This window comes from Cucurbita pepo, chromosome 8 (assembly GCF_057944985.1).
Source record: "Cucurbita pepo subsp. pepo isolate OVF chromosome 8, ASM5794498v1, whole genome shotgun sequence".
NCBI classification, from domain to species: Eukaryota; Viridiplantae; Streptophyta; class Magnoliopsida; order Cucurbitales; family Cucurbitaceae; genus Cucurbita; species Cucurbita pepo.
In genome coordinates this window covers 39,401-59,899 of record NC_141805.1, presented here as the reverse complement: position 1 = coordinate 59,899, position 20,499 = coordinate 39,401, and the positions used below count along the sequence as shown (strand labels likewise).

Below are 20,499 nucleotides of genomic sequence, written 5' to 3'. Positions count from 1 at the left end.
ATTAGTCGAAATTAGTGAATATCAGTGAAGAGAATGAGTGGATTATGGATTAATGGATTTGGGATTAGAAGATAAATGAAATGGATTTGGTCTGAAGTTTTGTTGAACCAAAAAGACGCCATTTTTGACATCTTACCAAACGCCCCACTCTGTAATTGTACCTTTTATAAGTTAAACACCTCAGCACACACAGTCGGAGTCAAACCTCGTGCGCTTTCTCTTCAACAAAACAAGTCCCAAATCCTGACTGTTACCAACAACTTTGACCCGCCTCTCCATTCTTCCCTGCCCTTCCCTTCCCTTCCCTTCCCTTATCATAAATATATTGAATCAACCTCTCATTCGTTCATTCATTCATTCCAACATGCCTTCCTGCCCTCGTTTCCATCTCCCCCATCACAACAACATCAACCTCATTCTCCCCGACGGCCATGTTCGAATCTACCTCAGCCCCATCCGCGTCTCTGACGTCTTGCTCGACTTCCCTTTTCATCTCATCTGCCGAGCCGACTCCTTCTACATCGGCCACAAGATCCCTCCCCTTTCCCCCCACCACCACCTCCAGCTCGGCCACAACTACTTCCTCCTCCCCAACCATTTTTTCCACTCCGTTCTCTCCTTCCTCACCGTCGCTTCCTTTTTCTCCTCTTCCACCAACAACAAAATCCACACCCCCTTCGACATCCAACGGACCCCCTCCGGCTGCCTTCGAATCCATCTCTCCGACGACTTCATTTCCGGATTGCTCCAACAGGGCAACCCCAAACTCCAAGAGCCACTCGGCAGAATCTGCACCACGCCGCAATTGGCTAAGGACTACACCCGCCTCGTGTACAGGCGCCAATGGAAGCCAAAGCTGGAGAGCATTCGGGAGGGTGAAAAGAAAGGGAGTTCGCCGTTTCGCTTCAACAAGGGCAACCCATTTCAGTCTCTTTTAAAGCCGCCGCTGAACCCTGCCGCGGCGTTGGCGTGGACCAGATCCGCCTACCCCTTCCACCTTGCTTATAAGACTAAGATTCGCATCAAATGGAGGGCTTAATTATCTGCATTGGAAATCAGTTTTTGGTAGATTAGTCATACCCACAACACATGTGCATAATATAATATCATACAATATAACACACCCAATTGAGAATCCAATTTGTTCTTCTGAAACCCCATCCAATTCCTTTTTACGGAGCTTTGGCTGTTCTTAGTCTGTGGTTAAATTAATCATTAATCATTAATCATTAATCATTAATCAATTTCCTGGACTTACTTATCCAAACATTGCTTTCATTTATCCTAAAATTTAATCTATTTTTCAACAAAATTGGCATGTCCAATTAACATGCTTAAATGTTTGTATATGTTGATACATTAAATTGAGCCTACACTATCTCTAAAGTTATTTGTAATTATATATAGCATCCTAAAGTTATTTGTAATTATATATAACATCCTAGTTTAGTAGGTAATTACTTGGATGACATAGCAAATCAAATATTATATTAATCAAGTTTCCATAGAGAGCAAATCAAATATTATATTAATCAAGTCTCCATATGGACTCTTTTATGTGGGATGTGAAACTTTGAAACTCTATGAAAGCAGGAGACTCTTTAATGGGTTTTGAATAAATGTTTGTTCAATTTTGACCCTATTTATAATTTATTTCTTACTTCTTAAGATTAAGACTGACGGGTTTTATTCAAAAAAAAAAAAAAAAAAAAAAAAAAAAAAACTCTTTATCCAAAAGTTTAAAGGGATTTTTTTTTTCTTTTTTCTTTTTCTTCTAATTGGATGTGCAAATAGCTTAAAAAAAAAAAAAGTTTCTAAATATATGATAAATAGTGTGCCAATTTTAATCATCCTTTTATTTATTTATGACTTTAAATCTTGAAGTAATATGTTAAGAATAAACATGAGAAATAAGCATTTTAAAAATGGTCAATCATATGCTTTTAGAAAATGAATAATTTTGATCAACTTTTTTTAGGAAGAAAAAAAAAATGAACATGACATGTTTGAGGTTTAACTGGTTACAATTCGAAAATTTTCAAGTAAATTAGTCTATTTTTTCATGTTTAGGGACAAAGTAAGAGTCAAAATCTCAGAATTTGGGAGTGAATAATTAAATGAAGTTCTAGAAGTCATCCGACAAAAAACCAACTTTTGGAAGCTTCTTCTCATCATTTTAAACCAAAACCAAAACCAAAACCCGTTGAACATTCTTCTGCTTCAAACCTCCATTTGCGTTCGACTGTTTCAAATTGGTATGATGTCATGCAACAACCACGTTGACCTTCTAGATTGATTGCTCATAAATTCAATCCAAAAATTAAATACACCAAAATATATGTGCTTTCGTACCTAACCAAATTTGAATGTTGAACAAAAGAATTATAATATTCTTTATTTTATTTTTTATTTTTAAAACACAAATCAACTTTTAAGTTACTAATTTTAAATTGAATTCATGCGAACTGTTACGTTTTATGTAGAATTAATGTTGATATTTCACTTTAGTAAAAAGTATTGAATTTGATTGCACGACGAGTTTAAAGGCTTATTTTATGTACATATGTATCACACAATTGAAACTGAGTAAAGAAAATCCAAGACAAAGGGTGATTTATTTTTGGTAACGAGGGGGAGCCAAACAACAATCGAGTTGTAAATGAAGGTGAGAGGCATTCCAACCTTCCTTATTTTTATTTTCAAAGGCCAAGTCTCTAATGGAAAGCTGCAACTTCTTCCTTAAAGTGTTTGAGCAGGTTCTCCATACTCATCACTGAATGGTCGCCCTTATCTCTCACCCGTACACTCACCTGCCACAACACAACAACTCACGGCTTGATACCACATTCAGCTAAACTAGATAACAAAGATTCAGGCTAGTATTTGGCAAATGAAAACAACTTATCCAGGGTCTATCTAGGAAAGGTGTGTAGGACCATTCAATTTAAATTTTATTTTTTAAACGACACAAACAAGCAACCGAACAAATATTATTGTCATTGTAAGCATTGAAACCTGTTCAGTGTTAGCCTCCTCCTCGCCAACGACTAATATGTAGTTATACTGAGCCAGTTGTGCTTCTCGCACCTGAAGAAACCAAGATAATCATATCTCAAGCAGGTATCGCAAGAATTTGTCAATTTTAACTAATTATTAAATTGAGAACTCATTCATACAATGTTTTCAGTCAACATAATAGACCATGACTAAGAACGAGGAAAGTAAGAAATATTCATTTCAAAAAGGCACAAAAGCATAAACATGAATAATAAAGACAAAAGTAAATTGGACGCACCTTCTTCTGAATCTTTCGGTCTGTTGTATCCACATCAACATAATAACCAGCATGATGAATTGCATCACGCACCTATAAAAGTTAAAACAGCAAAATGGTATCGTGATCTATAAAATGTAACAGCCAGACAGGCCATGTAGACAATTCCTATGTATTGTATTACAACCAGCATTCGTAAGGGGTTCTCTACATTTACATTTACATTTAATGAAAAGAAAATTGTTTTAAGTGGTCCAATGATCTTTAGCCCGAAAATTTTGAATACTTGAACTTTGAAAGTGAGACTTAGAAAAACAGATTTGGTATTGTAAAGGAATCAAACAAATAATATTTAAGTGCTACCTTCAGTGCATAGGATTGAGATTTCTCTGACACAGGGCAAACAATTGCTTGACGCGGACTAAGCCAAAAGGGCCACTTCCCTTTGTAGTGCTCCAACAATATAGCAAACATTCTCTCAACGGAGCCCAAGATTGCTCTATGAATCATAACAGGGCGTTCCCTTTTGGCCTCATCCTCTGCTGAGTAATATAAATCAAAGCGAGAAGGAAGCTGGAAGTCCAACTGCAAATAAATACGCCCATGTTGTAAAATATTTTTGTTTGCATTAGAGCCCTAGCAACAATGCGAGAAAGAAACTTGAAAATAAGTGTATAATACCTGAAGGGTTGCACATTGAAACTTTCTTTTCAATGCATCGGATACGCTAATATCTATCTTCGGTCCATAAAATGCACCATCTCCTTCATTGATCTATATTAGATGATTCATTGGTCACGGAGACACAATTTTCAATAATTTATAAGTGCTAAAATGGAGTCCAAGGACAGAGATATAAGATTATAAAAAAAAATTAGATAAGATAAGATACAAATTCATTAAAGAACATGAAAGAATAATTATCAAGAACATAATTCTGACAATGTTATGACTGGAAATTTGCGTGGAAAAACCTTGTGAGATTGCAAGGTAGAGTTATGCTTTAGGAAAGCATATTCAGCGAATGGCAATACGAGAAGGTAGACAATAGAAGTAGAGTCGTGATGAACTAAACTGATGGATAAGCAAGAACCACAAGCAGTGGCACACATTTTCAAATATTTAAAGATGTAATAAGCAGAGAAAGAGAAGATTCTATGATCAAGCTAGAGTTTAATCATAGAATGCTGTGTTAAACACAGAGAATTCCAGTATAGCCAAATTCAATAAAGAGTGCAAAGAAATTTAACCAGAACTATATTTTAAAACCAATTATAGAGTGAATTCAAAATCATGAGGTCCACACCATTATACTAGCAATTAAGTGCATCAAAGGAAAACTTAATGGAAGTTCAACCTCATCAAAAGTACCTGCCAGGGCTTCCCAAATTCATTCAGCGCTTCTGTAAGTGCAGCTTCTGCTTTTTCCCATGTTTCTAAATCTCCAAGGTATTTCTCTGGCCTCTACAACATTTTAGCAAAAAAAAAAAAAAAAAAAAAGGAAGAATAGAGAGATGTTAAACATGAATCAGTTACTCAAGCAAGAGCTTCTACCAGCAAAGGGAAACAAATAGCATACAAGTTGAGAGTAGGGTAGGGAGAAAAGTAATGAAGATTCTTGGGCAGTTGTTAAGAAACATGCAAGGACTAGGAGTGCGATAGACCAAAGGTTAGATGTATTTAACAAAGGAAAGGAAAAAATGGAAGATAACGTGAAAAGTGCAAGCAGTGGAGTATTGTTAATGAAGAAACCAGGTTAGAAAGCACTTTATGGAAAGTATACTAAGCCCTTTTGTGTACTAGGATCAAAAGACATATTGGAGGTACCCAAGGGCCAACAGGTGCTAATCAAATAGGAACTGTCCACCAGCAGGGTCATCATGGAAGTCTTACATCCCTTGTCGTTCCAAATTACTGAGAATATAGGAAGAGAGAGTGAGGTTGGGTGGTATTTTTTTTAGCTAATAGAATTTTGGGAAGGAGAGCACAATGGGAAGCACAGGAATTATTTCGCTAAAACTTGCCTTTTCTCTTTCTAAAATTTAAAATAATAGAATAGAAGTAAACAAGAGTCACAACTCTACCAAGGTGCAAGAAGAAAATGGGGGAACGCAGCAACACCATACAATTATACACATAGTCCACATACACGGGATTGTTGGTTTTGACCCTTGATCGAAGTACACCAGAACAAATAATTGAAGCAGAAAGAATAACTTGGGGAGAATGTATAAGATTGTTGAACACAACTCTTTTGTGGTAATCACTCGCACTATTGTGATCCATCAGGAAGAGATTACAAGTTCTGTAGAATACTGATACACTTTGCTTTGTCAGGGATTTGGTGTATCATACCAGTTTTCATATTTTTCAAATTTTCAATAACTAAAAAACTAACATGGGTATGAAGGCAGTATAAATTCAAATAAGATATCAGATTGACAATCGATACTCTGAACTACAATAATTTTTCACAGGAGTGCAATTTATGAAAGAATGATGAAGGGAAAATAGCATGCGTCTTAATTAATTAAAAAAATGCATCAGATAACTTCATTAGAATTCAAATTAAGTGGAAGTAAGAACAAAGGAATATTCTTATAGTGATTTTCTTTAAGAACAAAGGTAGGTAAGAACAAAAAAATGCATCAGATGCATGTGCTTTCTCATCAATTTTCTTGGATAACAGAAAAAATAATTCCGTTGATTGTCCTTAAACAAAACTATCAAACATTAACATACCGTTGATAGCTTCAGCTCAAATGTGAACCCAAAAATGTTATAAGCATATTGGATGAACTCTAGGACTCCTCTTACTTCATCTTTTATCTATATAATGAACACAGAAAAAAAAAAAAAAACAGGAGAAATTAATCTTAATAAACTCACAAGCAATAGTTGTCAGCATGTCAATTAAATAATAATAACCTGGGACTCCCTGCAGAAGATATGAGCATCATCCTGCAAACAAATTGGACTGAACTTATTAAGTAGATGGAATACACATAGAACGCCAACAAAAAAATCTCATACCTAAAGAACCAAGTTAAAGGTTAACCATAATAGACCAATGTAACAAGATGCTGACAATATATTCTAACCTAGCACAATTTCCAATATACACCAGGATCTGGAAATACCTGCTGAAATCTTCTCACACGAGTTAACCCAGTCAGTGCCCCACTAGCCTCATTACGATGCAACACCCCAAAATCAGCTAACCGGAGAGGAAGTTCTGCAGATCAATAGCGAACATTAAAGAAACAATTGACCAATAGAATATTCAAGAATAAACACACACACAAAAAAGAAAAAAGAAAAAAAAAAGAAAAAGAAAAGAAGAAGATGAACGATTACATTCCCTAAACATAGCAAGACTGCTAAGATTTCAAGTGAGTGTCAATGGAATTGTGGACAACACACTGACCAGAAGAATTTTAAAAAAAGAATACAAACAAATAAACACCGGTTGCAACTTTACATATTCGCATGGATGCACATGAACTTACCCCTATAGGAACGGACTCTATGCTGAAACATCAAACAGTGGCCAGGACAATTCATTGGTTTTAATCCAAATTCCTGCTTTTCAATCTGTATAAAAATATATAAATAAGCTCAAACCAAGTATTTCATGACCATAAACGGATAAACAAATTCCATCCACCAATGCAGGTGAAGACATGTAATGCAAATAAATCCCATGCGCTCAATAAACAATTTACAGATCCATAAACTTTAAGTTGATTTTAGAAAAGCACAAGCGTCCATGTAACTAATAATATAATTGTTTCATGAACAAAAAACTACTCCCAAGAGAAAAAAAAAACTTTTTTCATCTATAAATTTTACACAGAATTAGTAAATCTGTGGAAAGAAATTGTTTTTTAATGATTTTGAACTGGAGGAGACGAGGCTAACCCCGATTGAGGATGTTTGGCCTGGTGAACGGGAGAACTTCAGATCATTGATAACTCCATCTTCTTACATTTCTTTTCCTTGTTTACATTTATGTGGCAAAAGTAAAACCCAAACCTTCTTGTCTCTTGTTAATTGCTTTCCTTTTGAGCTTCGTTTGCCTTCAAGCAGGAAATTATTGATGATGTTGTACATTTAAACGACTTCATCACTCAAGTTTTTTGGCTAGCAAATTTTATATGAGGAAGATCTTTAAGACGATGGGTGAATCTCTTAGGAAAATTTTGCTGGAAAACAATGCAAAATTAAGATCATGTTTCTTGAATACACTCTCCAGATGTTTTTGTAATTATATTTCTTGATATTCAAGTCAATTGGAGAGCCTTGTACGACTCTGGCAAGTTTGAAAGTATCCTCTACCTTCCTTTTCTGAAATTCTCTTTTGATTTAATATTCTTGTATTTCTTTTAAAAGAAAAAAGAAAAAGAAAAAGAAAAAAAAAAGCAGAAATCCAAAAACTAGATATAATTCCAACGCCAAACCTCAAACAAGAACATATTCTCCTTATAATTTTCAGCGTGACCAGAAGTTTCCCATAGTTGCATATTGTACATGTTTGGTGACACAACCTGTAGAAGAACTAAAATTGTCAGGTACTATATATATAAACATACTACAATTTCATTAGAACCAAAAACATTGGATATCAACCTCTTCATAACCTCGATCCTTATATTGAGCTCGCATAAACTCCATCAGTTTGTTGTAGATCCGAGTCCCATGAGGAAGGAAGAACCAACTTCCAGGGCTACATTAGATACGACAAGAGGATTTTAAGAACATAGTCATATGTGGCTCACTTTTAGTTAAAGTACTTACCTAAGTGGATGACAAAAGAAAAGCTCCTGCTTTGTACCCAATAATCTATGATCGTACTTCTTTGCCTCTTCAAGCAGATTGATGTATTCCTGCACAAACACAAACTTCAAAATAAGACAATGCCAACTAAAGCAAGGAACAATAAGAATGTGAAACTTAACCTTTCCAATTGTGATCAAATTATCATAGTAATTTTCAATCACAACCAAATTTTCAACATCCTCGCTGAATCAGCAAAAATAAGTTGTTTATGAGAACTAACAACATAAAGAATTTATAAAAAAACACCTTTAAACGTTTTTGATCAGGATAAGATATCCCATAAACTCTTTGCAAGCTTTCACGATCTTTACTTCCCCTCCAATAGGCTGATGATGCCTGAAATTTCAAATTGTTATGTATGATGGCCTCATAAATATACACACTTGCCACATTTCATTATTAACCAAAATAATAATAATAATAATAATAATAATAATAATAATAATAATGATAATAATAAAGGGTAAGAAGATGGGGCATTTCCTCCCGAGAACCCAAAAAAGGGATCCAATAAGAACCCACAATCTAACTATGTAGCAAAGTAAAAAACAAAAAAGTTCTTCGTGTAGTTTTTTCCTAAGATGACTACATACACGCTCCCAAAAGCTACAAAAATCTCTATTTATCTCTTTAAAATTTGGATTGATCCTTTAAATCAAAATCAACTTTGAGAGAGCTCTCTCAAAGTGTCAGCTTTTCGCTTAAGCCACTGACCCAAGATCTCCAGAAATTCCATATTTAAATCTTTGTGCATACACCAAGCCATTCAGAACATGTAGTATAATTCATGGGTCTGAAAACATTTGTTTTCCTGAACATATCTGAATTTTTTTCCTGACTAAATATCTCGGAAGAGGTTTAAACAGTACCTTCAGACAAGCAAATGCCTTCACAAATGATGTATTTGGTATATGTGGACCACGACATAAATCAACCAAGGGACCGCATCTATAAACAGTGATAGTTTTGTCTTCTGGCAAATCACTGATGATTTCAACCTGAGTAAAGTCATTCATAAATAGGAACAGAAGAATGTCAGTCCTCAATTATCAGATGAACAGCAATTTTTTAAAGATATTCGATTGCCTTGAATTTATTGTCAGAAAACATTTCAAGAGCTTGTTGCCTTGAAACTTCAATGCGCTCAAAAGGTTGTCTCTCCTGAAAATTTAAAAGAAATAGATCAAATTATTCCTTTGATAACAAGAAGTATCATCTGTAATGATGATGTTCCATGCATGAAACATAGATCTTTTGTTTCTTTTATGAATAACCATTCATTGAGAAAAATGAAAGATGCATGAAACCAGATTATTGAATGCTTTATTGGGAAAAATATTCGAGTACTTCATTTCAAGCCAAAATAAAAGTCACTAATACAGTCGGTGAATAAAAAGATAATAAGCAAGCAATGCTAAAGTTTAGGAAGCAACAGATATGTGCAACGTGATTCTAGCTTATCATACATTTCGATATCAATTGTCAAATTATTGATTCACTACTAGTTCCGAAAAATTGGAACAACCAGAAGGTTAGTTTACTAGCACTGAATCTTTACATTCTTTATAACAAATGAAGCTAAAGTTAACTAGGGTAAGAGTGAGGACTCTCTAGCATAGCATTTCCACATACAAAATTAGTCCCAAAACCTTAGTTGTTAGGCCTTTACAAATGTGAAAGACTGAGATTACAAACAACACCAGTCCTCACCCTCCTAACAAAAACTAATAAAGAAAGAAAGAAAGAAAGAAATAGTGGTGGACGTTCTTTATATAGTTATTAACATCCTTCTTCCACGTGTAAATACATGGAAATATATATATATATATATATATATATTAATTATATGAAATAAATGGTGTAAACTCGTCAAGGGAAAAGAGAAAGAGCAATACCGATACAGCCTTCAGTGCACCAGACTCAATTTGCTTGAAGTGATCATCATTCAAGCATAAATCATCATAAAAAGTATCGTAATAGAATCCCTGTCATGAAAGTCCATTAATCTGAGTAAACCAAACTACAAGCATAAAAATTAGAGGGAAGTTACATACGGTGTTGAAACTCTTAACACCCCTATATAAGTCAACTGGACAATGCAACAAAAAGTTTATCCCAACTGCCAAAGCTATCCCCTTTCAAGTTACGATAATGTAACTTATTTCAGCAATTCGATCACTACCTGGAAAGGCTTATGTGGGAGGAGTCAACACTGTGGACTGTATTCAAAAGCATTCTTCCTTCTCAAAAAACCGAACCAACCAGTTCGACTTTTTTCTATTTTTGCTTATTTGGACATTTGTTCAATTTCATACACCAAAAGATAAAAGTCACCAATTCAATTCACAATTTAGCCAAAAAAAAAAAAAAAAAAAAAAAAAAAAAGAAAACTAAGGAACTAAATCAATGATCACCCCTAACTAGAAAGGAAAGATCATCTACACCACAGAAAAGATGATCGAGTATACAATCACAAAATAATTCTAGATCTTTTCCTCCGAAAGATGTTGGATCCTTCATCGAAGGTGAAGGACCTTGGCACTTTTTCCGTTGGACAACCAAAATAGCAATTACTAAGGTAATTTTGGTCACGCTTAATAATAGATGATTTTCACTTACAGAATATCTTCTCCCCCATTTCTTTTAATACTACACACACACACACATACCTCTCCTCTAGTGGTACAGGGTCCAATGCAAAGCTTGCAACCATACTCCATCTCAAGCGACTAAACCCGGAAAAACAACACAGTTGAAACGGTGTTAGGATTGAAATTAATGAGTTCAGATTGAGTGTATGAAAATAGATGGGGCTATCAACCTGTCCAAGTATATGAGCGCTAGAATGCCAAAAAGTGTCGCGCCCTTCATCACTTTCGAAGGTGAACAGCTTAAGCTCACAATCATCTTCAAGCGGCCTGCTCATGTCCCATAGAACTCCATCAACTTGCGCAATCAAAGCGTTCGCAGCCAAACTTTTCGAGATTTCTCTAGCAACATCTATTGGCGCTGTTTGCCATTTCTTACCCTCCTTCACCGTCCCATCCGGTAAGGATATCCTAAAAAGCAAAGAACCAAGTAAGATTCGGAATTCAAATAATACAAGCATAGGCTATCCATTTCCATAGTTTCTAACGTCATACTAACTCGATTGGATAAGAAGGAAGAGAACACCGGTCAGCAAGTAGCTTTGCCTGTATCGACTGGAAAAGCTGAACGCGCTTAGGAATGACGGAACTGAGGTAGTCGTCATCTTTGGGGTGCTGCACCGCCATTGAAGCTAGAGTAGCGGGCGACGAGGAAGCTTGTGTCTCCGCTGCTGTTGGGTGTACAGCTGATGAGAAAAGGCGGAGAGAAGTTGCAGAGAGGAGGCGAGCGGAGGATGAAATTGGTTTACGGCCAATGGGAGGGCATAACAACAGCATAGGCAGATTAAGTTGGAAGGGTTACGAAGGGGTTTCGGTGTTAAACAAAAATAGCATCCACAGTGAGCAAGTTTTTTGCGTTGGCGCAACAAAGACCTGCAAAATGAATCGAAAGAGACAGGAGTAAGAGAAACAGAGAGGGAGAGAGAGGTTTTAAGGAGAAGGGACGTACCTTTCACTGTTCAGTTTACAAGCTGAGGAAGCTTTTGCAGAATGCTTTGAAGAGACGCACCTTTCACGCTGAGGAATATAGCATCTTATTCTCATCGCAATAAATTGAGTGAGTGAGAGACAGAGACAGAGACAGAGACAGCCAGAAGAATAGCGAGAGAGATACGCGGGAGAGGGTTCCTTTCTTTACAAGGAAATTATGTTTTAAGCACAAGAAAACGGATTCTCATATTTATTCAAGCCAGCGGGATTTGTAAACCCACGTGATGTGGGTATGGCCGCTTAAATCACTCCAAGCACTGACGAGACGCCTACCTAATCTTACACTTCTGGGAAGCATCGACAGAGCAATGGCGCCTCCCTCCAATGCCGAAGACTTGAGTTAGCTCACTATCCTCTCTTCAATTTTTTGCAACACGACGATGCATTTCTACCATGACTGCCTATGTAAAGCTAAAATTCTCATTTTTCGCTTCTCCATGGCTATCCCCTGAACTTCTACCATGAATCTCCTCCTCTCCACCCCCATTCATCGTCTTCCTCTTACTCAAAAACCTAATCACACATACCATCGCCACCGACTCTTTAATAATCCCCCTCATGTTCGCACCACGACTGCTGAGAAGAATGCTCATTTATGCGTCGCCCACCAACTGTTCGACGATATTCCTATATGGGATACTTTTGCTTGGAACAATCTGATTCAAACCCATCTCACCAGCGGAGATGTGGGGCATGTTATTTCTACTTATCAACAGATGTTGTCTCGAGGGGTTCGCCCCGACAACCACACCCTTCCTCGAGTTATCTGCGCCTCCCGTCACTATGGTGATCTGCAGCTTGGCAAGCAGCTCCATGCTCAAGCCTTCAAACTTGGGCTCTTCTCTAACCTCTATGTATTTACTTCCTTGATTGAGCTGTATGGGATTCTTGACAGTGCTGACACTGCAAGGTGGCTCCATGACAAGTCGGCTTGCAGAAACGCTGTTTCTTGGACCATGTTAGCCAAGCTGTACTTGATGGAAGATAAACCCAGTTTTTCCATAGACTTGTTTTACCAAATGGTGGAGTTGGCGGCTGATATTGATGCAGTGGCATTGGCCACGGCTCTTGGTGCCTGTGGTGCACGTAAACTGCTGCAACACGGAAGAAATATCCACCATGTCGCCAGAATTCATGGCTTGGAATTTGATGTCTTGGTCAGTAATTGCCTGTTGAAAATGTACCTTGACTGTAGCAGTATCAAAGATGCTAGGGGGTTGTTCAATCGAATGCCGTTCAGAGATATCATTTCGTGGACAGACCTCATCCATTTTTATGTTAAGAATGGTGGAATCAATGAGGCCTTAAAGCTCTTTCGACAGATGAATATGGATGGAGAATTGAAGCCTGATCCTCTCACAATCAGCAGCATTCTCCCAGCCTGTGGAAGAATCGCTGCTCATAAGCATGGAAGAGAGATTCACGGATACGTGCTTAAAAATTATTTTGATGACAATCTCATTGTCCAAAATGCTTTAGTTGACATGTATGTCAAATCTGGATGTATCCAATCTGCATTGAAAATTTTCTCGAGGATGAAGGAGAAAGACATGGTTTCTTGGACTGTCATGATCTCGGGCTACAGCTTACATGGGCAAGGAAAACTTGGAGTGGGTTTGTTCCGTGAGATGGACAGGAACTTTAGGGTGCATAGAGATGAGATCACTTATACTGCAGTTTTGCAGGCTTGTAGTACTGCAAGCATGGTAGAGGAAGGGGATTTTTACTTCAATTGCATTACCGAACCAACCATGGCACACTTTGTTTTAAAGGTGGCTCTTTTAGGCCGGGCAGGACGATTCGATGAAGCAAGAACATTTGTCGATAAACATAAACTTGACAAAAATTCTGAGATTTTGAGAGCATTGCTCGATGGATGCAGGAAGCACCATCAACAGAAACTAGGGAAGCGAATCATTGAGCAGCTGTGTGATTTGGAACCTCTAAATGCCGAGAATTACGTTCTACTTTCAAACTGGTATGCCAGCAACGAAGAATGGGAGATGGTCGAAAAGCTGAGAAAAACTATTGGAGACATGGGATTAAGACCAAAGAAGGCTTATAGTTGGATGGAGTTCCGCAACAAAATCCATGCATTTGGCACAGGGGATGTATCCCACCCTAGATCGCAGGCCATATATTGGAATTTACAGTGCCTGATGAAGAAAATGGAAGAAGATGGTTTCAAGAGGAATACAGATTTCAGATTCCACGACGTGGATGAGGAGCGAGAGTGTGCTCTGATAGGACACAGCGAGCTCTTGGCAATTTCCTTCGGGCTGATTAGTACAGAAGCAGGAAGGACAATTCGTATTTCAAAGAACCTTCGTGTATGCCATAGTTGTCATGAATCCGCGAAGTTCATATCCAACAAGGTTGGACGAGAAATCATAGTAAAAGATCCTTATGTTTTCCATCATTTCAAGGATGGCCGTTGTTCTTGTGAAGATTTTTGTTAGGCTTATCTGTTATGTTCCTTGTTTTAGTTTTAATTTGCACATAAAATCCACTTAACTTCGTTGTTTAGTGAGCAATTACATGTAGTAATGAAGATGTATGAGGTGTAGTGTATTATTTGGGAATAACCTTCAAGACTTCATTCAATGTTGAACATCCATGAGGCGCTAGTCTACTATTGCGCCCAAGAAAATAGAAATGCTTTTGGAGATTCTGAAGGATAACATGCTACAGAGATCACTATCCTGTTAACTTTCAATTCGAATCTATTAGATCTAAAACGAGTTCAAATGATATTCCTAACTTATACCCTCGAGTCAAATAACAAAAGTTAAATTTGAACAAAGAAGAGCATCATCATTCAGAATTGCTCCTCCATCGTAAACACAATCATTCCAACTTTACTCTAACCTCTCTCTGGGTCAACAAACAGAACATACCATTCCAAAAACAAGACTGTCTGAAGAGATTGCATAAGATCAGGCTTAATAAGATCATGCTAAAGAAGAGAAGTTCTTCAACTTTGTTCTCAATTTGGTTAAAAACTCAGATCCGAAAACAGTAACACCTCTGAATGTTCAAAGAGGCCAACCCTTAAATCCCATTTTACCAAAACTTCCTACCCATAACGTTCAAATCCTTTACGAATATCATCAATTCAGTAAGACAACTCACCTATTTCCTATTTCCTAATCTTTATCCTTAAATCATCTGGCAAGGTGATGCTTGATTACTCGACGCTCTTCATCCAGCACAAAATTAGCATTTGAAAAGTGGGAGCTGGTGAAGAAGGGTTTCAAATCATAAATTTCATGCTCCTGTGCCTGCACCGATATCAAATGTGTAAGTGCCATATTTAGGTCTTCCAATAAGTAACGTGGTATCATTACCTTGCTTTGTAGGTCTTCCAATCTCACATTGATGTGGATAAGCTCCGATGTAGATCCACGAACAATTTCCTCAAAGTGAAGTGCATTCTTCACAAGCTCTCGAAGAAGATATAGGAGCAGTTCGTTGTAATCCTTCTTGAAAGTCATATACTTTCTAAAGCTCTACAAGATCCACCAAAACTTTCTCAATTTAATAAACAAAAACGAAATCAGGTACAACATTGTTGATGGTTCTATTGTCGGCATAAAGGGGCATGGGAACTTTGGGTTTACCCTTGACAGAATAGAAGCTGAGCGTAGCAAAGGTTAGTTTTGTTCCTTTGTATTACCCGAACTTTAAACGTATTGGCTGCCACATCGCTTATCTTAAAATTACCAAAATTAACTAATTAAAAACATAAATACAAATTAAGAATTACAGTTTTTTTTTTTATCAGTATTAAAAACACAAGTACAAATTAAGTATTCCCCATGGCAACCACAGGGCATTGATCATCCAATCAAGAATAATTAAGTAATTTATTGGATTATCTTATCGAGAACTCAAAATATCCAAGCAGAATGTCAGCATCATGATTCAGGCATATCTTTGTGTATAAAATGAATGAGGAACCCAACTGGTTAATTCTTGAAGAAAATATTGAACAGCCATATTAACATTTATAGAAGACATGCCTAGAGAGAGAAAATAGTGATCTCCTTTAATACCTTTTGCAGAGCTTTCTGTACCCCAAATTTTTGGGTCGAAATGAAAGAATCAAGTAACACACGAATTGCCATATCAACATCTTCTTGTGTGACGTGCTGCCTAAGGTGCATTCTTGCATGTGCTTCAGACATGCGTATCATTGACTCTATGTGCCTAACTGCAATAGGAACTCCTTGCCCATGCTAGTCACATTACAATATGATAGTCAATATGAAAAGTTTCAATCGACATTAAGAGCCCTTCATTGACATACCATAAAAAACCAATAATAATAAAAAGAAAGAGGTGTAAAATAGAGCCTTACAGAAGATTCCCTTCGTAATTCTGCGTAGACATGTGTTAACTTATCCATATCAGCATCATGCAACCTTGGAAAAACATTCAACTTAGCATAAGTTATGTACTTCTTCAGCAGATCTTGGGGAAGCACCTGGAAGAACAATATTTAGGAAGTAATCATATTAGAGGAGAGGTCCACAGATAACCTACTAAGAGGATGAATAAGTACAAGTGTATGACCTCCGGATCCAGTGGCCTTGTAGAGTCTTGACCGTCCTCTTGAGATTCATTTACAGACTTATCATCAATATTACCGCCCTTTGGCTGTGATTTGAAATGACTATCAACAACAAACTTAGCAAGCATCTCATCTGTTACAGAGTCTACCACATCCTGCAAATTAACAAATTACTTTTCCATAACAATCAACTTCGACAATATGAAGAGGGAGGCATGAAGTTTCTAGATATTTACCTTAACAACGCAGAGGATGTCAAATCGAGAAATGATAGGATCTGTCAGCTCCACATTTTGTGAAAATGTTTTTGAGGAGTCGTACCTATAAAAAGGCTAGTTGATCAAAATAATGCAATAATTTCAAAATCACTAGATGTAAAGGATGAGTGAGAAATAAGTAGTCACTTTTCCTCCCGCTTGGTGAGGGATGAGTGTACACTTGGACAGAAGCAATCAAATACATGATCATCCCATAATTGATCAATTTATTCATCCATTGGTCGTTCAACTTCTTTCCTCCCATGATTATAAGTCAAACACAAATATACTTGCCATACCTTCCTCCAACGGGATTGGCAGCTGCAATGACAGAGCATCTGGCTTGAAGAGAAGTGACAATTCCAGCTTTTGATATGCTGATGCTTTGCTGCTCCATTGCTTCATGTATACTCACCCTAATCACGGATGAGAACTTTAATTCAAACACACCAAAAGTTTACAACTTTCTAGACTGGGCAGGAGAATAGATGGAATTGCAAAGCCGAAATGACGATTGTTTTCCCTACCTGTCCTGATCATTCATTTTGTCAAACTCATCAATCAGACAAATTCCTCTATCGGCTAATACAAGGGCACCACCTTCAAGGGTCCACTCCCTTGTGACAGGATCCTTGTGCACTGCTGCTGTTAGTCCTACAGCTGAAGCTCCTTTCCCTGTGGTGTACACTGCTCTATGGCCAGTTTTCTCAACATACCTGGTAAAAATATATACAAATTAATGTTCAAGCAGCTATAGACCAGTATTTCATACATGAAGTTCATCCCGAACTGATAAATGTAGCTCTTACTTGAGAAATTGAGATTTGGCAGTGCCAGGATCACCTAGTAAAAGTACATTGATATCACCTCGTAACCGGTGTTTCCCTTCAACATTTTTTTCTTGACCTCCAAACATTGCAAGAGCAATTGCTGTTTTTATGTCCTCGTGACCATAGATTGATGGGGCAATGGATTTGATTATCTGTTATCAGTTCATACCAAATCAAAACCCTTAATCTTAACACTAAAGGAATGTACTCAATAAATTCTTGATATAACTAACCCTTTCTCCAATTCTAGGGTCTTTAGCCAACTTCTCAATCTCTTCTTTGTCTTCCTGGGTAAGCTTGTAAGCAGAGAAGAGATCTTGCTTCTTGGTAACATAATTTGCTTCAACAACCGTGGAGAACACAGGAAAACCATTCTTTGTATTCAACGATAAGTCAAAATTATTTGTATAAATGCCAGTGACTTCCTGAAATCAATCAGATCATAAATTAAAAAGTCTGCAAGTACTTCAAAAAGAAATTTTTTGACATAAGCAAATAAAGGGCAGGGAACGTACAATTTCCTCCCCAGGACGGGCACAATCAATTAGATCATTCAAGAGTATCACTTCCTTATACCTTGGGAGTCGACCAGCTGGCACAATTCCTGGACTTTCTTGGAGGGTTAGCTTTTGGTAGTTCCTATATATAGTCTACAGCATAACAACCAACAACATATGGTATCTGATTAACATTCGCTGAGATCTTGTTTTACAGAAGAGAAATATTAGACAAAAATACATGACAAGAAACCATCCATCCATTTTGCACCGGGGGAGCAGCCGATCAAGATAAATGAAATAAGTTCTTAAATGAGATTCATAGGCACGTAACCACAACTGTGGTTTCTCAAAAAAAAAAAAAAAAAAAAAAAAAAAAAAAAAAAAACGGAGATATAATTAAGAATTCACCTGCTCGACATTTACTGTAAATGGCCCCTTCGACTGGCATTCAGGACAAGAACCAACCTTGACCTCTGAGTAAGAATTCTGAAAAAATGGTCCCAATATTGTTCCACATTTATTACAATCATACTTCACCTGCTGCAACTGGGGAAACACACCAGAGCGCCGAGTCACTACGCCACCAATGCGAATCATGGTATTTAAATGAATTTGCCTACAAAATGCAACAGGTAACATTGAAAATAGGATGAATGAGAAATTAAGAAAGAAAAACATGTATTTGAAAAGACCCAGCACCATGAATCTTCCAGGATACCTAATATTTCGAATCTGATCATAAACTGGTAAATTATTGATGCGAACATAGATCTTTTGGTGGATGTTTTTGTAGTTCGGATGTATGTCAAACACAACCTTCTTTGCAACATCTTCCATAACTTCTAAGACGGATTGGGGTGCATCAGCCAACCAGATTGCAATATTTGGATGAACAAAGATAAACTGCTTGTAATCAATCTCCAAACTGCACCTATTGGCTGCAAACCAAATATTAAAGCAACTAGTCTAAGAAAAATGAGAGGACGAACATGACTCTAACAGGTTGTCTAAGAAAACAATATTTGTTTACAAAAGAAACCAAATATCAACATCCCAGTAAATCACGGAAGTAGATGCTCACCTAAAACCATCTCATTTATCAGTCGCATGTACTCGAGCTCTCCATTTCCACTCTTAGGATTCACATATGTTTCCAAGAATTTCTTAAACTTTTTGCCTATAAAGCGCCGAACTGCATCCATAGTAACATGCTCTCTAAGTGGCCCTTGAACACGATACATCTCATTCTCATTTTCATCATCATCTTCATCCTACAATTGGAGGTAACGTGTTTATTTTGAAAATGGCAAGCAATAATTATGTGCAAAATGCTACTACTTGGAAAACAAAGATGTGACAGCCTTATACACCTCATATTGGTCATCAACAGAATGATCAGTCATGGGCACATCATCTCGTGAGTTTTCCCTTTGTGATCTACCTGGAGAACTTTGCATGCCATCAATGTCATCGTAGCTTCTTGCTGCAGCTGGAGGACGAAAATCGGCTCTTGATCTTTTCGAAGGCCTGTAATTGTCATTCTCAGAGTCTGTATCAAAACGTCAAAAACAGTTAAAATCTGCCAGTCCGCAAAAAGTAATCAAAGGGGGAAAACTAATAACTTGGCTGCTGCCAAGAATAGTAGAGAATTCCTACATATATCAAGCTTTTGGACGGAAAACTGAAGCTGAAGAATCAATTTGGTGCATATCATTTCGTGAAGGCAACACATTAAAGGAAACACAAAGAAAGAGCATGAGAAAAGAATGGAAACACGCGTATCTCAGTAATGCATTCACTGCTTAATGCGCGAGTGAACAAGCTGAAATCGAGGAACAAAGTTAGAATTCGCGACTCAGGAAGAACAGAGCTGGCAAGATTACCATGGTCGTGTAATAGCTCAGGAAGCTTCCGACGGGTGAACTGAGCATCACGAGTCTCGAGTTCCATCTCAGCAGCTCGTCTGTCCTCCATAATCTGATCCAAATCCCTCTCGTCCTCTAAAGAATCGTCGAGGCCCAAGGACTCGTACTGGTCATGGTCGTCCATCCTCCGATAATCGCTACAAGGTTAAGAGCAAAATTCATTAGATCGGTACTCCATGTGGCAATAGATTTCAACGAAATTAAAAGGCAATGTGGGGGGGCTGTTTGGAGAACTAACTCCAGGAAATTGTCGTGGTAGAGATCCTCTCCTTCCTCTTCTTCATCGGGATCAGGCTCGTCGTGAACGATGCGAGGATCAACGGCGGCTTCGTCCTCGTCGGGGTAGTTGTCGGAAATGTGGCTGAGATGAGGGAGCTGGTCTGTTTCGAAACCAGCGGAGGTGGTGGGGGAATCGAGCTCCGACGGCGGATTGCCGGAGTTTCCATCGGGAGTTTCTCCAGCCATTTCTAAGGGAGAGGGGGTCGGAGAAGGGGAGAAACTGAAAGCTCTGAACTTCAGTGACCTAAACGCACTCGATTCATGGAGGAGGTTGTGTTTGGCGGGAAATGAGGTGGCTCACTCCTACTCCACGTCGGCACGTTCTCATCTTTATTCAACTCGTTGCTTCTCACAATCTAACCTTTTTTTTTTTTCTTTTTTCTT

The 20,499-nt window shown here is 37.6% G+C and overlaps 4 protein-coding genes across 5 annotated transcripts; 2 read left to right on the top strand and 2 right to left on the bottom strand.

Moving 5' to 3' along the window:
• The first annotated feature begins 357 nt into the window (after window positions 1-357).
• On the top strand, window positions 358-1,237 carry LOC147791351 (uncharacterized). Its single transcript, XM_087126081.1, has one exon. It carries the CDS (start codon window positions 365-367, stop codon window positions 1,037-1,039), a length of 675 nt encoding a protein of 224 aa, XP_086982207.1. The 5' UTR covers window positions 358-364; the 3' UTR covers window positions 1,040-1,237.
• A 1,266-nt stretch (window positions 1,238-2,503) lies between these two features.
• On the bottom strand, window positions 2,504-11,958 carry LOC111801194 (threonine--tRNA ligase, mitochondrial 1). Its single transcript, XM_087125837.1, has 21 exons — window positions 11,711-11,958; window positions 11,261-11,634; window positions 10,935-11,172; window positions 10,783-10,842; window positions 10,009-10,098; window positions 9,200-9,274; window positions 8,983-9,111; window positions 8,360-8,449; window positions 8,072-8,160; window positions 7,904-8,000; window positions 7,735-7,821; window positions 6,784-6,868; window positions 6,415-6,509; window positions 6,203-6,235; window positions 6,017-6,103; window positions 4,646-4,738; window positions 3,956-4,048; window positions 3,638-3,859; window positions 3,296-3,367; window positions 3,016-3,087; window positions 2,504-2,810 (listed from the first exon to the last, which is right to left on the bottom strand). The coding sequence occupies exons 2-21, from the start codon at window positions 11,536-11,538 to the stop codon at window positions 2,715-2,717; spliced, it is 2,181 nt and encodes a 726-aa protein (XP_086981963.1). The 5' UTR covers window positions 11,539-11,634; window positions 11,711-11,958; the 3' UTR covers window positions 2,504-2,714.
• Window positions 11,959-12,038: 80 nt separating this feature from the next.
• Window positions 12,039-14,362, top strand: LOC111800306 (pentatricopeptide repeat-containing protein DOT4, chloroplastic). Its single transcript, XM_023683933.2, has one exon. It carries the CDS (start codon window positions 12,213-12,215, stop codon window positions 14,208-14,210), a length of 1,998 nt encoding a protein of 665 aa, XP_023539701.2. The 5' UTR covers window positions 12,039-12,212; the 3' UTR covers window positions 14,211-14,362.
• A 303-nt stretch (window positions 14,363-14,665) lies between these two features.
• LOC111800305 (DNA replication licensing factor MCM2-like) lies at window positions 14,666-20,411 on the bottom strand. Of its 2 annotated transcripts, XM_087125835.1 has the most exons (17): window positions 20,075-20,409; window positions 19,795-19,973; window positions 19,282-19,460; window positions 18,993-19,182; window positions 18,630-18,849; window positions 18,320-18,527; window positions 17,927-18,061; window positions 17,645-17,836; window positions 17,391-17,563; window positions 17,109-17,297; window positions 16,881-16,997; window positions 16,561-16,645; window positions 16,327-16,479; window positions 16,112-16,237; window positions 15,807-15,989; window positions 15,099-15,260; window positions 14,666-15,032 (listed from the first exon to the last, which is right to left on the bottom strand). In XM_087125835.1, exons 1-17 carry the CDS (start codon window positions 20,299-20,301, stop codon window positions 14,916-14,918), a joined length of 2,835 nt encoding a protein of 944 aa, XP_086981961.1. In that variant the 5' UTR covers window positions 20,302-20,409; the 3' UTR covers window positions 14,666-14,915. The 2 variants fall into 2 exon arrangements, with proteins under 2 accessions (XP_086981961.1, XP_086981962.1); XM_087125836.1 differs by lacking the exons at window positions 14,666-15,032; window positions 15,099-15,260 and adding an exon at window positions 15,267-15,463 and having other exon boundaries at window positions 20,075-20,411.
• Between the last annotated feature and the right edge of the window lie 88 nt (window positions 20,412-20,499).